The sequence below is a fragment of the Coenobita brevimanus genome, chromosome 40 (genome assembly GCF_032717465.1).
Source record: "Coenobita brevimanus isolate Jiangsu-jjx chromosome 40, ASM3271746v2, whole genome shotgun sequence".
NCBI classification, from domain to species: domain Eukaryota; kingdom Metazoa; phylum Arthropoda; class Malacostraca; order Decapoda; family Coenobitidae; genus Coenobita; species Coenobita brevimanus.
In genome coordinates, this window is record NC_136993.1 from 42,181,500 (window position 1) to 42,200,452 (window position 18,953).

The following is an 18,953-nucleotide window of genomic DNA, read 5'->3' on the forward strand; positions in this document are numbered from 1 at the left end:
CAAAGGTGGTCAACGACCCTGATGTGCCTGGGGGGAAGAGGGTCATAATCTTGAGCCCCAGAGCAACACTGCTCGAAACTGTCTCAGAGGCTATGAACTTCACGTAGGAGATCTGACATGCAATCAAGTGTGTGTGAGTGTGAGTGTGATGGTGACTGTATGCCTTCTTTGAGTTTGAGTATGAGCGTGAGTATTTGAGCCCGAGCGTGAGTGTGGGTGTGAGCGTAAGAGTGTGTGTGTAAGTGTGGGTGTGAGCGTAAGAGCGTGTGTGTGAGTGTGCGTGTCGGTTAAAGTAAGGGCATGAATACATTATCTCTTTCCTATAGAAATACATAAGATTTAAAGATGGTTGTACATGAAAACACCCTCATATCAGCAGGTCAAACTGTTTCAGAAACCTACAACTTCAACAAATGAATTTAATGCGTCTTTCATTTTTCGGTCACATGTGTGTTATTTTATTTAAATGTTGACATGGAATCAGGTAAAAAATAAAATCATCATCATCATCATTTCGAACGTAATTCCAACCAAAGAGTTGAGTTGAAATAATATTCAGAAACGATTAAACAAAAACACAGAAGTAGTAGTATCAAATAACTTGGGCACTGAAATGAAAAACATATATATTGACATACTGAATCATCTGATTAAAAAAAATACACACATTAATTTATATATATTTTTTACTTTTTTTATTTTTTTATAACAGAGCAGAGGAAGGAAAAACAAATGAATAAGAAAAATAATCCATTCACCAGATTAGTGGCGTCCTCTCTTCATAAAATATCTGTAACAGATAGACTTGAACAGCTGTAGGTTGAAGTTTGGAGGGAAACAACTCTGGGGAAGCGAGTTCCAGAGAGATGCAGTTCGGGGAATGAAAGAATTTTGATAGAAAGAAGTTCTGCAATATGGCTGAGTGACATTCCACTCATGAGCGCTACCAGATGCCCGTGTAGCACGAGGGAAGGCATGGAGAGGTGGCATCATGGACGCAACTTCGTCTGAGCATTTGCCATAAAAATATCTGTAAAATAATGCAAGGGAGGCAACATTCCTTCTTACTCGTACAGGAGGTAGGTTATTTGTTATGGCAGGGTTTTTATAATTCTAAAAGCTTTGTTCTGAATTTTGTCTAGTTGTTTTAATGCAACGTCTCCACATCTATTCAACAAAGGTAAGCAATATTCAAGCTGAGAGTGCATATGACTCTTATAAATTATAGCTAACTGCTCGTCAGTGAAGAAGTTATGGACTCTGTACAATAATCCCAGTTTCTTTGAGGCAGTTTTAGCAAGTGATCTAACATGAGAGAACCAGCTGAGGGCATTGTTAAGGGAGATGCCGAGAATTTCAATACTTTTGGAGATGGGAATTTTAGTAGCACTGAAGGTAATACATGAATCTGACAATATCTGTCTATTAGTAAATTGTATATAGTTAGTTTTACTAGCATTAAATGAGACAAGGTTCTTTTGTCCCGATTCACTGATCATAGATAGGTCTTGATTTATGGAGATGGCTGTCGTGAGTTGAGAGATAGAGATTACTTTGTAAATGGGTGTCTGAGTGTGAATGAACTATGTACAGTAGTGTTGAGTCGTCTGCATATGAATGGATGGGATTGTGGGTGACGGATAAAAGGTCATTAATATGAACCAGGAACAGGGCTGGTGCCAGAACTGATCCCTGCGGCATGACGGCATTAATTAAGTGGAAATTGGAATATACATCATCTACTTTTACTCTTATTTTCATGTCACTGACATATGAGAAAATCAAAGGTACAAAAGACATTAGTCCATAGCAAGGGAGTTTGAACAGCATGGAACTGTGCCATACTCTGTCGAAAGCTTTAGAAATATCTAGAGCTACTGCATGAGTTTCTCCACGTAGGTCAGTTGATTGATGGATGGTATGAATTAGGAGATTAAGTATATCAATGGTGGATCTTTCATGGGAAAAACTATATTGTCTATCACTTATTAAGTTATTGGATTCAAAATGTTTAACAATGTGCTTATTAATTAAAATTTCAAATACCTTACCTAGAGAAGATGTGACAGCTACTGGTCTATAATCAGAGCGGTCAGAGGAACTTCTTTTCTTCGGAACTGGGTGGATATTGGCTTCTATCCATGAATTTGGGAATGAAGAAGTACGTATGCATAGTCTGAATAATTTAACTAGAACAGAGGCAAGTTTAGGGGAACACTTTTTCAAAACAATTGGCGGAATTCCATCTGGGCCTGGACCTTTCTTGGTAGGTAAATTGTCTAGGATGGGTTTACGTATCTTGTCTGTATTTTAAGTGGAACAATTTCGGAAGAGTCAAGTTCTAGTACTGGGACATTCTGGCTGGCATCCTCTATGGTAGAATTTCTGGGAAATGTACTGGCAAAAATATCTGCTTTCCCATGTGGGACATTTGTAATGTTGCAGTCTGAAGATTTTAGTGGGGGAATGGATGATGTCTAAGTCATTATTGACATAATTAAGAAACGACCAGAATATTCTATTGTCATTAGGGTTGTTAAGTACTTTTGATGCTTACTTTTAAAGAAAGTTTGATTCAGCTAGATTTATTACTGCTTTTGCATGATTACTAGCAATTTTAAATTGAGAAAGTGATTCAGATTTTTTTACTTTAAGTAAGGGTTATATGCTAATGACTTTTGGGCTGTTGCTCTGGCACAGTTGTCATCAAACCATTTTGGAGAGTTCGATCTTTTAGTGAGCTGTTGACTTGGTATGAATAAATCCTTACCAGCTAGTATTAAGTCACGAAAGTGGGACTGGGTAGAATTAGGATCACTAGAGAAGAAAGACTGCCATGGAATGTCAGTAAGATGATTTCTAAATCCATCCCAGTTTGCCCTATCAAAGTGCCATCGGGTCACCCTGACAGGTTCAGAACGGGGAGGTGTGGGGGGGTTAACTAATGAAGCTTTGATGAGACTGTGGTCAGAGGATCCAAGTGATGACAACCTCTATCCTGTATTGATCTGGATTCATTGTCAAGAATAAATCTAAGAGATGGGCATTATTGTCAGGATTATCAGGTATTCTGGTTGGTTGCTTTACCAGCTGGGTGAGATTAAACGATTCTGGAAACAGCTTGCACTCTAGACCAGCGTCGTCAGTCCTGGCAGAATCCAATAACCATTCAACGTTATGTATGTTAAAATCACCGAAAACGGTAATTTCGGTGCTAAGGGCAAGGTTAAGGTTATTCAACTGTGTGGATATGGAATCAAATGCACCGGGTTCCGAAGAAGCATTGGGGGAGCAATAGACTACATAGATATATATTTGATAATATTTTGACAATTTAGTTTATACAATGAGTAATCAAAACTGGATGAATTGATGATTAAAATAGTGTCAACCGCATATTGGGATTTGATATAACAACAGGTGCTGCTCTTGTTACAGAAGTTTCTGAGGAGATATATTAGTAGAGAGTGAGATTTGTGGTTCTGTGAGGAAAAGGGCCAAAGGGGATATGGACTGAAAGTAAAAAGGAACTGAGTTTAAATTTGTGCTAAGGCTGCAGATGTTGGTGAAGAATAAGGCAGCACTTTCACTTCTCCGCTGACGAGCATTACTGGAAATTGCAACAGTTGCTGCCGGCACAGTCACTTGATGGCGACTGGGAAGACCCTGTGCCTCCAGCCCTACCCTGCCGGTAGTGACAGTCCGAGGTACCACCTCATTTGATAATACCATTGCAGCAGCCATTGCTAATGAGAGTAAATAGAAGGTGTGATATGTTATGTGCATGTAGTGTGGTGTAGACAGTTGAAGGTAGAGGTATTAAGAGAGCATGCTGCCTACACTCTGTGTAAATGAATGCGCTGAAATTGTTCAGCAAAGGGAGATGGTCAGGATCAAGTCCTGAGCGCTGATGAAACGGGAGTTCCAGCTCTCCCTATCACCAGCTTGCCATCCACCTCGGGAGTACTGCCCTGTTCGATTGGTGCTACAGTCTACTCCTGCAACGAGTAAACGAGTGTCAGATTCACCTGTGAAATAAGCATTCCCATGACAATCAAATTGAAAACTTGATGCCTCACTTTTGGGAAGTGTTTCTTCTTACATACTTCCTTCATTCAATTTAATTCTTTGTCATTTTTTCATTTTTTCAGCTTCCTTAATTAATCGTTTTCTTGCTTGGACACCCTTGTCGTCTAAATTGCTTGAAACACAGAAACAAACATTTATAAACATATCAGAATCTTGATGCCGAACATGCTGCAAACATGTCCGTAGCAATGTTCCCTGACTAATTTCATGGCAACAGCTTCAGCATGTTCGAAGCTGACATGCGTCCCACACAGACACATGTCTGCAGCAGTGCTTCCATTATATCGGCGGGAGAAATTCTATTGTTTGCTGCAATCATCAGTGATGATTATTTTGTGGGCAGGAAACAAAACGTCTTGGCGAATATTAGTTATGCCATCATGGAGTGGTAGGAGTGGGCACAAACACAGTGTAATCAGTGATATAGTACATGACGATACTGGACTTGTACTGCACAGGTAAGTGAGAGTGAGTTATTCAGGATTTATTAATTTTTTTACGGAAGCTCAGCATCTATTATAGTGCGTGGTTTATGTTTGTCCAAAAGGGAACTCTGGCTTTTTAAGCAAACCATGAGCTGAGACCCTACATACGAGTACGCTGTCTGCATCATGCCATGATTCTCAGTTTATTTACTCTGTCTTTCACCGGAACTCTGATCAAAATATTGGTCTTCTTCATGACAGTGGCACGATCCAATAACAGTGTGTCACAGATGTCGTTCCATGTGTCTAGTTTCTTATTGTCGTGTTTGTATTCTAAGTCTGTCAGATCTAAGAACAGACGATGTGCCTAATATAATTCTATTACTCATAACACCTTGTCTCTGGCCCACTGCATGATGTTGAGGCAATCCTCACTCATCATTTGTGGTACTCCCTTAACTATCTAGCCAGCTACTTTCATGCACAATGCAGGAAACGTCCATGCCAGGGCTACCAACATGCTTCCAAACGACGTTAAGAATACGTCCATGACAATGGTGCTTCAAACAAGCATGCAAACTTTAGCAAGACAATGTTTCGTACATGTTCCAAGCACATGTGTCGAGCAAGGGTATCTGGACACAAATCTAACATATATACTAAACTTCTTGGTGTTCACTCCTATGACCTTATTGTATAAGTGAATGACCTTATTATATGAGTGAATGGTGAGTGCCCCTACCTTTGCCTAAGAGGCTATTGTGTAAGAAAACTGGAGTCGAACTCAAAATCACGAATTGCCAATCAGGGTCCTTACTAACATTAATGCACACACACACACACACACACACACACACACACACACACACACACACACACACACACACACACTAAATAAGAATTTCCAATTAGTTTTTACAGAAGAAAAAAAATTTTAGAGGGACTATGTGGAACATGCATGTCCACACATACTACCAGATATACAAATAGCAGAAAAAGTAACAGGAGGAGTTAAGTAGATTAGACAGAGGAAAAGCAAGTGGTCCTGATGAAATTTCATGTTGGGTACTACGAGATTGTGCAAAGGAGTTAAGTAAACCATTATTTTTAATTTTCAAGAAATCCTTGAGTCAAGGTAAACTACCTGATATTTGGAAAAAAGCAAATATTGTCCCCTTATTCAAGAAAGGAAATAGACAAAATCCACTCAACTACCGACCAGTATCACTGACAAGTGTTGTAAGCAAGGTATTAGAAAAGCTTATAAGAAAAGGTTGGGTAAACCATCTAGATGAACACAGTATGATAACAGAAAGACAGTTTGGTTTCAGAAAAGGAAAATCATGTGTTACTAATCTGTTGAGCTACTATGACAGAGTAACAAACACAATACAGGTAAGGGAAGGATGGGTGGACAGTATCTATTTAGATTTCAAGAAAGCTTTTGACACAGTACCACACCAAAGACTTTTATGGAAACTGTACCATCAAGGAGGAATTCGAGGCAAACTGTTTTGTTGGATGCAAGACTTTCTCACAAAAAGAGAAATGAGAACAGTACTAAGAGGAAACTACTCATCATGGAAAGAAGTGACTAGTGGAGTACCACAGGGTTCAGTGCTGGCACCAATCATGTTTTTAGTGTATATAAATGATATAAACAGTAACACTGGAAATGAGAGCTATCTGAATATGTTTGCAGATGATGCAATAATACAAAGGAGAATTACTAACACAGACTCTTGTAAAGAGCTACAAGAAGAATTAAATAAACTTCATGAATGGAGTAGTACATGGCAAATGGAATTCAATGTGGACAAGTGTCATGTAATCAAGTTTGGTAAAAGTGGAAAAAGACCTGATTGGGATTATACGTTAGGAAATAAAACCCTATACACATCAGAAAGAGAGAAAGACCTAGGTGTGATCATCAATAACAGACTATCTCCGGCTGACCACATCAGCGAGAAGGTACGGAACATGTATACACTGCTCGCAATTATGAGAATAGCATTCACATACATAAATGAAGACATGCTAAGAAGGATAATAACATCATTCATTAGACCAACCCTGGAATATGCATCAGTAGTCTGGAGTCCTCATCTCAAAAAGCACATAGACAAGATTGAAAAAGTTCAAAGGGCCGCTACAAGATGGATACCAAGCTTAAGGGACCTAAGCTACGAAGAAAGACTAAATAAACTGAATCTACCAACACTACAGGAGCGAAGGAAAAGAGGTGACATGATAATGCTATATAAGTGCATATCAGGGAAGGAGAAAATAGACATAAATGATTACTTAACACATGGAGAATTCAGTTTCCCAAATAGAGCAATTGACCATTGGAATGCACTACCGAATGAAATAGTGTGTGTCAAAACAATTCACAAATTTAAGGATATGTACGATAAATATGGTCTAAGACACGGGACAGTACGAGCTTGACTCATTCCTGTAAAGATACAATTAGGTAAGAACAATTAGGTAGGTAGGTAAGAACACACACACATACACACACACACACACATCCGTGCTTCTACACTGTCATTATTGTTATCTATCTATCTATATCCATATATATATTGAAATGATAACAACAGAAGACATGATAACAGTGGAAGACAACACGACACCCCCCAGGAGGCGACAACAGAGGGGTAGATGCACCTTACGGGGTGTCTGTGCCATATTGACACAAGTCCCGGGTAGCCATGCGCCCCTTTTCTCCGGGAACTGACCCAACCCGTACACCTCAGCCCTGGTGCACTACCTTCTTGGCAGTCCAACCTGCATCAGGATCTGGGTGGAGCTGAATCCTACGCTCCTTACAGCCATACAGAGACAGCCTCAAACTGCTCCACTTTAGAGATGGCCTTCAGCTGCTCCACTACCGAGACGGCCTGCAGCCACTCCACACTCGAGACAGCCTCCAGTCGCTCTACATACGAGTCAGCCTCAAGCAGCTCCACTAACGAGATGGTCTCAAGCTGCTCCTCGACTAACGAGACTGCCTCAAACCACTCGACTATTGAGACGGCCTCAATTCGCTCGATTATTGAAATGGCCTTATGCTGCTCCACAAGGACTACCTGCAGGGTCGGTAGTGATCCTGAGGACAAGACACTGGCGGTGGTCTCCAACCGCGCCCACAGATGAGAGATGGCCTGTAGCCGCTCTACACCCGCACGTCGTCCTCCTGCGTCAACCTGCCATAGTACCAGCCTCCAGCCAGGGAGTCCACCACTGACAGCCTGGTGGCAGGGCCCTGTAGTGTCACCGGGGCTATTCTCCCTGCAGCTGGCTCCTGAGGAAGACCTGCCCCTGACTGACACCTACCCGCAACGATTCCGCAGCCTCCTCCTGACAACGAAGCGCCCCAGATTGTACTGCAGCCCCAGGGTCCCAGATGGCGCCCCCAGCTCCTCAGGGCAAGAACCACCCCATTCCCGGCCGAGGTGACGTGGTTCCTCCACCCAGGGGCTCAGAAGGCATCTGGAGGAGTTGTTTGGCCCCTACCCCACAAGCCAGACCTCTGTCCCCAGCCCCCAGCACCCGGGGTCTTTCATCACGCCCATGGAGGATGACCTCAACCTGACCAGACTGTAAAGTGATTCACGTGTGTAACAGTACGAGGATACATAGTGAAAGTGTCAACAGTGAAATCATTAAGTGACTATGATTAGACAGTGACTTAAACTGCAGTGTGATAGAAGTAAGGCTCCCGCACCCGAAGTAATGATATTAAGATTCAACAAATTCTTCCCCCCCCCACCTTGCACTTGTGCCAACCTAGATTCTCCCCCCTCCCGTCTGTGTGCTCCCTGTAACAAAGTCAAGTCAGTGCCCTCCCCCCCAGTGATCATCACGAGGTTGACTTATGGACTCTCATGTAATCCGGAGCCAGTGTTCCTGAACTGTAACACCCTATACTGTGAACCATACTGTGAACTGTAGCACCCTATACTGTGAACTGCACGTGAACTGTATTACCCTGTAGTGTGAACTATACTGTGGACTGTATCACCCTGTACTGTGAACTGTGTTGTGAACTGTACCACCCTGAATCGTGAACTGTGTATGTGAAGTATCCTGAGAGATATGCTCACCCCTATTCAGCAGCCCCCAAGTTGATGAGTCAATAATATTGTGCGAAATCCTATTGCCCTTGTACACCCTTAGTGAATATACGTGTAATGTGTTGCCTTGAGTTTTTATGCTCTGTTCCTCATATATTTGTAGTATCGCCAGGTCTTGATAAGAACCCAAAACTAGGCCAGACGTTCTTAGGACGGGAAGCCGCCCTAAAAACACCTAGCATAACATATATATAAATTCCTGTGGCACCCCACGGGATGCATAAGGCCTCGATGAACTCTCTTCACCAATATTTGTCTCTTGCCATCTCCTTTAGGTCCCCCAACACTCCTCTCCTGCTTCTCATATCATTGTCCTCAACCAGGTTTCCCTAAGCCTACCCCTGCCTCTTCTTCCTCTAGCAGTCCATTCTGGCACATCCTGTATTAAGCTGCCTTCTTTTCTATATATGTGCCCCAGCCATATCCAGCAAGACAGTCTCACATATTCATCAACTGGTTCCACTCTCGTAATATCCCTTAGTCTTTAATTTGTAACTCTGTCTTGCCACTTTACCCCTAGAATCCTTCTCATTATTTTATTCTCAAATCCTAATACTTTCTGGTCTGTTCCAATTGTACTATACCATGACTCATGCCCATAAATTAAAATTGGTCTAACAATGGACTTGTAAATTTTTACTTTAGTATGTACTGACAGCATATTATTATTCCAAACAAATTTCAACATTCCAACAGCTCGCCAAGCCTGTCTAATCCTCTCCTCAATTTCATTGTTTAATGATCCATTAGATGACACAATCGTACCCAGATATTTAAAATTTTCTACATTCTTCACCACATTATTCCCAATTTCACAATCGATTAGGTTCTTCACGTTCGTATGAATAAATTCAGTCTTTCCACAATTTATTACCAATCCCACTTTTTCTCCTTCCTCCACCAGACATATAAGTACCCTCTGCATCTCGTAAATACTTCCGCAAACCAGTAAAATACCATCAACATCGTCTAAATCCATCAGCCTCTTATTCTCCTTCCAGTTAATTCCTGCACCTGTTCTCCTTACAACCTTTCTCATAACATAATCCATAACTAGAACAAACAGTAAAGGCGAAAGAACTCCTCCTTGAATCACTCCTGACCTAACCTCAAATGGGTCACTCAAAGAATCACCCACCATTACCTTACAAAAAGTAAATTTATGCATGCTTCTAATAATAATAACAAACTTTTCTGGTCTACCATAGAATATATATATATATATATATATATATATATATATATATATATATATATATATATATATATATATATATATATATATAATAACTATAATATTTATGTGGGAGTGGTGTTAGATTCGTTTCCTGTCACTAACTTTGCAGATACGACTATGTGACCCCCGGCGACAGAGCGTGGGGAGTGGAACAGCCTGACGGGTCCTGGACCGGCATGATCGGAATGTCAATGCGGGAAGTAGGTCCATTAACGGTCTTGCGTCATTATGTATCAGATATGGATTAAACCACTTTATTTTCCTTTTATTTTGCCATTTAAACAGTTCATTGAAGATTAGCTTCACTAAACTAGTATTAGAGATGCATACACATACTGTAAGATGGATCGACAGATAGATAAAACGCCGAGCCACAAAGCAGACAAAAGTTCATCAGAGACTGATTTTAAAAATGTGGATAGGAAGATATGAGAGATTTTTAGGTACCTAACAGTATTGCTCTTCAGATACTAATTTACTCCTAATTTCAGGAGGTGGACATCAGCCTTGGCCTCTTTGACATCACTTCCGCGAGAGCCAAGGTAGTGGACTTCACCTTCCCCGTCGACATCATGTACAGCAGAATGATCGTGGGTCGTGGCAAGCCTGAGGTGAACCCTTGGAGCTTCCTACTACCTCTAGGTCCTCGTGTTTGGGGAGCGCTTCTTACGGCTTTGTTGGGGGTCCTTGCAATAATGACAATTCCCTCCTGCCTACAAACCCAGCCTTGTCATTGTACAGGGCTAATGGTGAAGGCATCCAGCTGCGTTCGAGTACTGTTACAACAAGGTAAGATCTCCAGCTTGTCATATATGTTGTGGTGGAAGTCATCACTTTTAGGGTAGTATTGCCATCCATGCCACACCATGTGTGGTCGTACAGTTATAATGGACTTTTGATCAAGGCATCTAGATGCAATTACTCGGTCCCTTGCAACAAGGTCCCTTGCAACAAAGTCTGAACAACAGTATCTCATTAGTTGCACTATTGCATCATAGGGTACCACTTCCGTGTCTTAACCATAACATCTCATTCTGGGCAATTTGATTTGTTTTGTTACCTCGTGGTGGCAGGGATAAGAATAATTATCATGAATACCTATAATAATTTACACACATATGTATGCAGTAGTGAATTATTATTAAAAAAAAAAAAAAATCTACCTCCAAATTAAATTACTGAGAATGACGGAAATCCTCTTAAGTATACTCTCAGGATGGCTTTGTAGGTACTGGGAGCTGTTATTCACACTGTACGGAGTCCTAAAATCAAACTTACAAAGAAATTGCTCGGTGTGCTGCGAAGTTCCTTAGTCCTTCGTTACTCAGGTGGGGTGTTTTGGCACCCCAATTATTCTTTAAAAGCTCCTATTTCCTTGCCGGTAATTCGAATATTTTTCTCCGCTCCAGTACTCTTCTAATTCAGTGAGGGGAGAAAGCATGTGGATTGGTTTAGTCCTGCCTCCGCTGTAGTGGGGTGTCTAGTCACCCCATCAAACTAACCATTTAGATTATATTGTGATATAGATTGGTTTTTATTTTACTTTTGCATATTGTTTATCATTATGCTGATTTAAAAAAATCTCAAAATGTATTTTCCTGTGCATGTTTACGTGACAAATGAGATATGAGTCCATTTGTCTTTTTTTTACTGATATAATTTATTGTTTTTTATAATTAATGACCACCACCTACAAGACATTCAATATTATCATTAGTGATTGCAGAGATATGCTGAAGGGGCAGTATGAATATATTTTACATGTTAGTAACACTATATATATTTTTGTATTAGGGTGTTGTAACACCCCTCCGGACTAAGCACGTTTGAATACCCAACAGGAATAACGAAGGGTTAAAGATTGCAAGCCAGCCTTGATTTATGATTACTACTCAGCAGTGTTGCGGGATAAAATTGTGACCAAATTTGTAATAAAACATCGATAAGAAAAAATTTCAAATTGTTCTTCCGAAGCTGAGATATCATTTCCTTAAATCATAATGACATATCACGTTGGTCTGTCTAATGCTGATTGTTAACTGTTGAACTACATAACAATGAATATACATATAACTATTACCAATTTTCTTTAGGTTCTTTATTACCATTCATTACAAACTCCTGCACTCTAAGGAATGTTGTTGCTAAAGGCCGTATAGGAAGGGTACATGAAAACAATAGATTTTAATGCTTGTATGGGGCAAAAATATTTCTAATAAGTATGATTACAAAAACAGTTAGGACACACACCAGATGAGAGAACAATCATAGTGAAGTAATAACTCAGTAATACCTCAATTTGAAATAAATTCAATGTACAGTACTTATTTCAGATGTCAATCCTGTCAGAACATGGTGGGTTTGGGAGCGTGTGGTGTTGGGTGTGTGGATGCTGACAACTGTGGTACTGGCACGTAGCTATGCAGGCAACCTGGTGTCCCTCCTGGCCGTCAGATACATCCCAATGCCCATACAGTCTCTCAGGGACGTGGTCGATAATCCTATTACATTTTTAGTGCAGAAGGGATCTAGTCAGGCTTACGCTATTCACGTTAGTATTTACCCCATGAAGGTTAGTATACTAGCACATAATGTCATTGGACATTGATGTATTTCTTGGCTCTCTCAGTCAAAGGACCTACAGCGACTCTGGCAAGACGCAGACATACTCTGAGGTAAATTTTCTGATCATGCAGGCCAAGATAGAGAGAGAAAAGTAAAGAGATTCCGTATCAATAGGTCATGTTCTGGGCAAGCCATTTCAAAATACCAGACCTAGGGGACAATGAGAAGCCATACGACAACAACGCAGACAGATTTTATGGGTTATTCTTCCATTTTTAATATAAACTAACACTGTCTAGGAATTTATGTCACAGTATGTCTGCTTCTGGGGTAACTGTAGAAAGGCTATTTAAATCACACTTTAAGACATTCATTCGGTTACTTTCAGGCGGTTAAGATTGGCTCTTTCCACGAAATAAGTACACGAGGGAGCACTTTCTGTTAAAATATGTCCATTTCTAGCCTACTATAGGTGGGTCCTATAAATACAGGCTTTAGCCCTCATCGGGTAGACCTACAGTTTCGCTTACAATTTAGGTACACCAGAGTCTGTCAGACCCAGCTTTTAAAAAATACTGCAGTGTCACATATGTTTTATATAATGAAATCCTGAATATCCTACAGTGTAATAGGTCTTATCAGTTACAAAACTATGTGAATAAGTTTTAATTCATTAAACTCCATATACTGAAAAAAAATGGGAAAAAAAGGCCAAACTATTTTTTTTTTCAGTCACCATACACGAAAACAAACAACACTATAAGCCTAGTACTGGTGTCACTACTTGAGGGATGGCAGACCTTTATTATGGGCATTGTGGATCCCACACAATATAAAATCAACTTGCAATCTCACGGTGAAAAATTCTGCCCCCTTCTCAGGTACACCTGGGTCTCACAGACCCAACAAGCAATTCTGAGTGATATATTGCAAAAACATAGAAAGACACGAAAGTAACCCCCCTACACCCTGAATGGGCACGAAAAGTTAGGAAGCTGTTAAGAAGGACAGGGATCCCAGGTATGTATAAGTTACTGAACTAGACGATCGAACAAAATGCCCGGGTCTGTCAGACCCAGGTGAACCTGAGGCGGGTTGAGACAGTAATTGTGCTACTTCCAGACGGCTGAGAGTGGCGTTTTCCACGACATAAGTAATCTGCAGAAGGAAGGTAGATTTCAAACCTACGACGCCTCTGAAATGACGAAGAACCTGGATGTCAAAGTGAGGATGGGGGACCACACCCTTATAAACGTGGAGGAGGTGACCAAGATGATGATGGCACAGGACTTTTCAGTGACAGGTGGGTTAGAGAGAGAGAGAGAGAGAGAGAGAGAGAGAGAGAGAAATGTGTGTGTGTGTGTGTGTGTGTGTGTGTGTGTGTGTGTGTGTTTTGTTAAGAGGGGAGCATTGTTATGAGTGTAAATTTCTGGTGTTAAGAAGTTGGAGGATTCGAGCCACCGTATTGTGAGGAGTGTACATTTATGTAGTGTTAGGTGGTTCATAAGTTCGAATCATTTTTTATCAGAGAATGGGTATATTTTTCGCATGCTGTTATCTAATGTTTTAATAGCTAAACCTGTTATTGTGGTAGGTGAGGGCGCCCGTCATCCACTTATGCAGTGTGGAGGTGCCATATAATCTCTACACTGAGTGACAAGCCAAATGGTTTCCTGTACCCAGGAAACCATTTACTACGCTGGGTGGTAACCATATGACCGGGGTTTCTGGCAGGGTTAAGTGTCCCCCAGATTCCCCTATCCAAAATCACTTAATCAGGGCTGTCGTTTTAGAGAGCCTCGACGGGCCCAGTACCTGCACAGGGCACCAACCAAATGGGCAGATTCGCGTGGCCATGTGGAATGTGAGAGGTGTGAATGAGGACAGCAAGAGGGTGGAAGTGGTGAATGTGTTTAAGAGTGCGAGATATGCCATGATGACAATGTGTGAAACGAAGATGAAGGGGTGCGAAGCGGAGGAGTGGGAGAGTGTGAAATGTGTAAGATCGGGAATGAATGGGCGAGGAAGATGCAAGGAGGGAGTTACTTTGTTGATGAATGAGGTGTGGCAGAGTGGAATGGGAGACTACAAATGTGTCAGCTCGAGATGTATGTATGTCAAGTCCAAGTTTGAGAAGGTGAAAGTGGCAGTAATTGTAGCATATGCACCGTGTGAGGACAGGAGTGAGAGAGAGAGAAAGAGAGGGTTTGGGACGAGCTGGGTGAAGTGGGAGAAATGCCCAGGAGCTCTAAAGTGATTGTAGTGGGGTATATGAATGGAAGAGTAGGCACTGGTCCTGAGGACGACATAATGGGTTGTTTATGGAGTACCAGGAGAAAATGAAAATGGGAAGAAACTAAAGGATACTTGTCGGGAGAGGAGGCTGTGCATTTGTATCTCGCATTTCAAACACAAAGATGCACATAAATATACATGGTATAGAGGGAAAGAGATCGTGTTGAGAGAAGCCTGATTGATTACGTGCTCGTATAGTGGTCGATGATGGGAATGGTTGCTGATACGAGGGCCGTGAGAGGATGATGTGGAGGTTTGTCAGATCATATGATTGTGGTATGCAAGATCAAGCTGAGAGAAGTGAGGTGGATCAGGATAGAAAGGAGCAGTCAGGGAGAAAGACTGAAAGTTGAGAAGCTGAGGATCAAAGAAATGGTAGATGATTACAGGACCAAGGTAGACGAGGAGTTAGAATCACCGAATTGGAATGAAATGGATCTGGACAGCCTGTGGAATGCATATAAGGATTGCTTAGTTAGGAATGCTGAAGTGGTGTGTGGTGTGGCAAGAGTAACAATAAAGAAGAAAGGTACGGCATGGTGGGATAAGGAGGTAAAGAGAGCGGTGGACGAAAAGAGGAAGAAGTGGCTAAAGTGGTTACAGAATAGAGGTTCAGTTGAAATAAGAACTGAATATGTTGAGAGCAAGAAACACGTAAAGAGACTAGTGAAGAGGAAAAAGTAGGAGGTAAATGAGATCTAAGAAAGAAAAATGAATGCGAACTACTCTGAAAATAGAAAGTTATTCTAGAAAGAGGTGTGGAAATGTAGAAGAGAAAGCGGAAAGAAATGTGATGGTGTGAAGAATGAAGGTGGTAGATTATCAACCCATGGAGATGAAGTAAGGACCAGATAGAAAGAATATTTTGAATGCCTGATGAATGGGAGCAGCTGTAAACATGATTGGTTTGGGGGGGGTGAAGAGAAGAAATGCAGTACCAGGAGATGTGACACTTGCACAGGTGAAGAGTGCTGTGAAGCGGCTGAAAAATGGGAATGCAGCTGGTGTTGATGAGGTGTATGCTGAGATGCTTAAGTGTAGTGGAGAGATTGGAATGAGATGCTTGTTGGAGATATGTAAGAAAGCGCGGAGGAGTGAAACTGTGCCTGCCGAATGGAAGAAGGGTGTGACTGTACCCCTGTACAAAAATAAAGGTGAAATAATGTGAGTGCAAGGATTATCGTGGCACATGTTTTTTGAGTGTAGTTGGGATGTATATGGAAGAATCATTATAGAGAAAGTAAGACAGATATCATAAGTCCTAGTGAGTGATGAACAGGGTGGCTTTAGGAGTGGCAGAGGATGTGTGGACCAAATATTTACAGTGAGACAGATTGTAGAGAAGGCTTGTGAGAAGGACCATAAGGTGTTAATGGCATTCATGGATCTGGAAAAAACGTATGACAAAGTGGACAGAGAAGGATTGTGGAAAGTTTAGCACAGGTGTAGTGTAGAGGGTAAACTGCTAAGTGCCGTCAAGAGTCTTTTATGATGGTAGTGAAGCATGTGTAAGAGTTAATGGGCATCTAAGTGAATGGTTCACATTCGGTGTGGGCGTGCGACAAGGTTGTGTGATGTCCCCATGGTTGTTCAATATATATATATGAATGGGGTGATGAGAGAAGTAAAAACACGAGTAATGGAGAGAGGGATGGCGTTGGTAATGAATGGTGATGGATGGAATATCTCAAATTTGTTGTATGTTGATGATGCAGTACTGTTTGCAAGTACCGGACAAAAACTTGGTAGGATAGTGCAGAGTTTTGCTATGCCTGTAAGCATCGTGCCTTGAGAGTAAATGTAGAAAAGAGTAAAGTGATCGTTATTGAGAGAGAAGGTGACTCACAGTGCGTTGTAACAGTGAATGGAGAGAGACTGGAACTGGTGAGAGAATTCAAATACCTGGGTACAGTGATAAAAGAAAGACGAAAATGTACAAAAGAAGTTGAAAGTAGAGTGACACAAAGAAGAAAGGTGGCTGGTGCAATGAATGCCTTGATAAGTAACAGAGGCTTGAGTGTTGCAGTTGCACGAGGCTTACATGAAGGAGTATTAGTGCCAACTTTAACATATGGATGTGAAACTATGGAGTGGCATGAAAATGAAAAGTCAAGAGTAAGAGCAGTGGAGATGGGACTGCTGAGGGATGTATGTGGGGTACAGAGGGTGGATAGGATACGAAATAATGTGATTCGTGAAAGATGCGGAGTAAGGAAGTCGATGGACACCCGGAATTGAAGAGAGTTTACTGAGATGGTATGGTCATGTGGAAAGAATAGATAACAATAGAGTGGTGAAAAAGGTATATCTGAGCGAGTTAGAAGGAGAGAGGAGGCGAGGTAGGCCAAGAAGAAGGTGGAGAGATATGGTGGATGAATGTGTGCGGGAGAGAGGTTCGGGAGTCGGTGAGGCTAGGGAATTGACAGGAGATCAAGCTGGCTGGATGAATGATGTGACAAGAAGTGCATGATCAGGGATTCTGGCACCCCTTTTTAACATGGCAGCGTCTGGATTGACTCTATGGGATACGATTAGGTGAAGCTACAGAAAGTGGTGAATGTTTTTAGCATATCCGATAAAGACACGATTCCGGGGGCTTGAATAATGAGTACTTGGAGGCATGGCCCATTGGACTGGGCAAATTTGGGCTGTCTGGATATTGCTACTCCTGACCCTGCCCTAGGGTGGGAAAGGAGGCCTGATGATGATGATGATGATGATGATGATGATATACAGTAGTATAAAATTGTATTCACTATGTAAAGTTAATGATTCATACTGTGTACTATACTTGCTTCTATATGGATCGATAGTATTCTAATAGTTTAGCTGTGGTGAAGTCTCCCACAGACAGGGAGACCTTCCCCTACCCTCGGCCAAGATAGACGTCTCCTTTATACCGCCTCCCTGACTTTTGTTTTTCACTAGACCCTCTTAGGACATCACGTTTTGTGGTGCACCAGGTGCTGTGATGAGGGTGAGGTGCTAACAACGAGTATTGGGGTGCTTTTTTATCCAAGCTGGATTGTGTTACTTTTACCCACCATAGGTGTCGTTGTGGTGTCAGGGAGGGTGGTTGTTTTTCATCGTCCTATATCTTTTTACTGTAAATAGTCATTCACTCTTTGTTTCTGTTCATTGTTTAAATTGTTACTTATTCTTCATGAATGGTTTATATTTAATTGTTTGTTTATTCCCTGTTCTGAATGAGAACTAGGCTCTTATGTGCAGCTGGAAAGTGGCTGGCACACCTTCTTTTAAGATTAATGCCATTCAGAAAACTTAACCGTTGCAACTGAGCCATACTTGAATATTGAAGGTTCTTAATCGTAACGAATTTGTGACCTTGGCAGGATAGCCATTAATGGTTAACTAAAGTAATTTTGTTTGTAATCATGTCATTTTTAGATGAGTTTACCACTGCCCCTAGCACTGGTCTGTTAAAGGGATCATTTAAGAAAACTGACTGGTTAACATTAGGAGCCTATTATAAGTGCAGTATTGACCTAGGTATGAAAAAAATATTTTTTCAAGGCCAAAGTTATTCAACATTTAGTTGATGAGAAGGTTGTACCTGATGATGCATTAAATTTAACTGAGTGTTATAAAAGTAAAGCAGAACTTGAGGTTCAGAAAGAGTTAAAGTTAAAATAAATGCAGCTAGACGATGAGAAACGGTTAAAACTAGACTATGAGGAATGGTTGAGGAAACTAGAAGATGAGGAACGGTTAAGAAAACCAGAGATTGAAAAGGAATTACTTGAAAAGAACAGAAGCTGGAGTGACCAGGTAAAGAGGAGAGGTTCACAATGTTCAGGTTGATGTTTTGAAATATGTAAGACATCTAGTTTTCAAAGGAGATAAAGTTGACTTTTTTTTTTTTAAGAATTTGAAAAATTGGCTGGCACTTTATAAATGGACGAAGCCTATTGGGCATTTTTAGTTAGGAGTGTATTTACTGGTAGAGCTCAAGATGTTACTTCTACCTATAACTATTACTGTTGAAGACAGTAATAGTTATGCAGTTTTGAAAGCTTATGAAAAATTTCCAGAATTCTACAGATAAAAATTTAGAAATGTGAGAAGAACGACAGAATGACTTACTATGAGTTTGCTGATCTAATGGAACGTCATTTTTATAACTGGTGTCTGTCATTAAAAATTTCCAGTTATTATGCCAAGATCAGGGAATTAATATTA

The 18,953-nt window shown here is 41.0% G+C and overlaps 1 protein-coding gene across 1 annotated transcript; it reads left to right on the forward strand.

The window, feature by feature from the left end:
- The first annotated feature begins 8,093 nt into the window (after positions 1-8,093).
- On the forward strand, positions 8,094-12,501 carry LOC145397061 (glutamate receptor ionotropic, kainate 5-like). The gene is made up of 5 exons (XM_080270273.1): positions 8,094-8,122; positions 10,003-10,093; positions 10,385-10,504; positions 11,122-11,221; positions 12,227-12,501. Exons 1-5 carry the CDS (start codon positions 8,094-8,096, stop codon positions 12,499-12,501), a joined length of 615 nt encoding a protein of 204 aa, XP_080126399.1.
- Positions 12,502-18,953: the final 6,452 nt, after the last annotated feature.

Coding starts and splice junctions, on each gene's coding strand:
- LOC145397061 (XM_080270273.1), top strand. CDS start 8,094: ATGGAGGATGACCTCAACCTGACCAGACT. Junction 8,123..10,002: donor GACCTCAACCTGACCAGACT/GTAAAGTGATTC, acceptor CTAACTTTGCAG/ATACGACTATGTGACCCCCG. Junction 10,505..11,121: donor TGGGTCGTGGCAAGCCTGAG/GTGAACCCTTGG, acceptor ATGGCTTTGTAG/GTACTGGGAGCTGTTATTCA.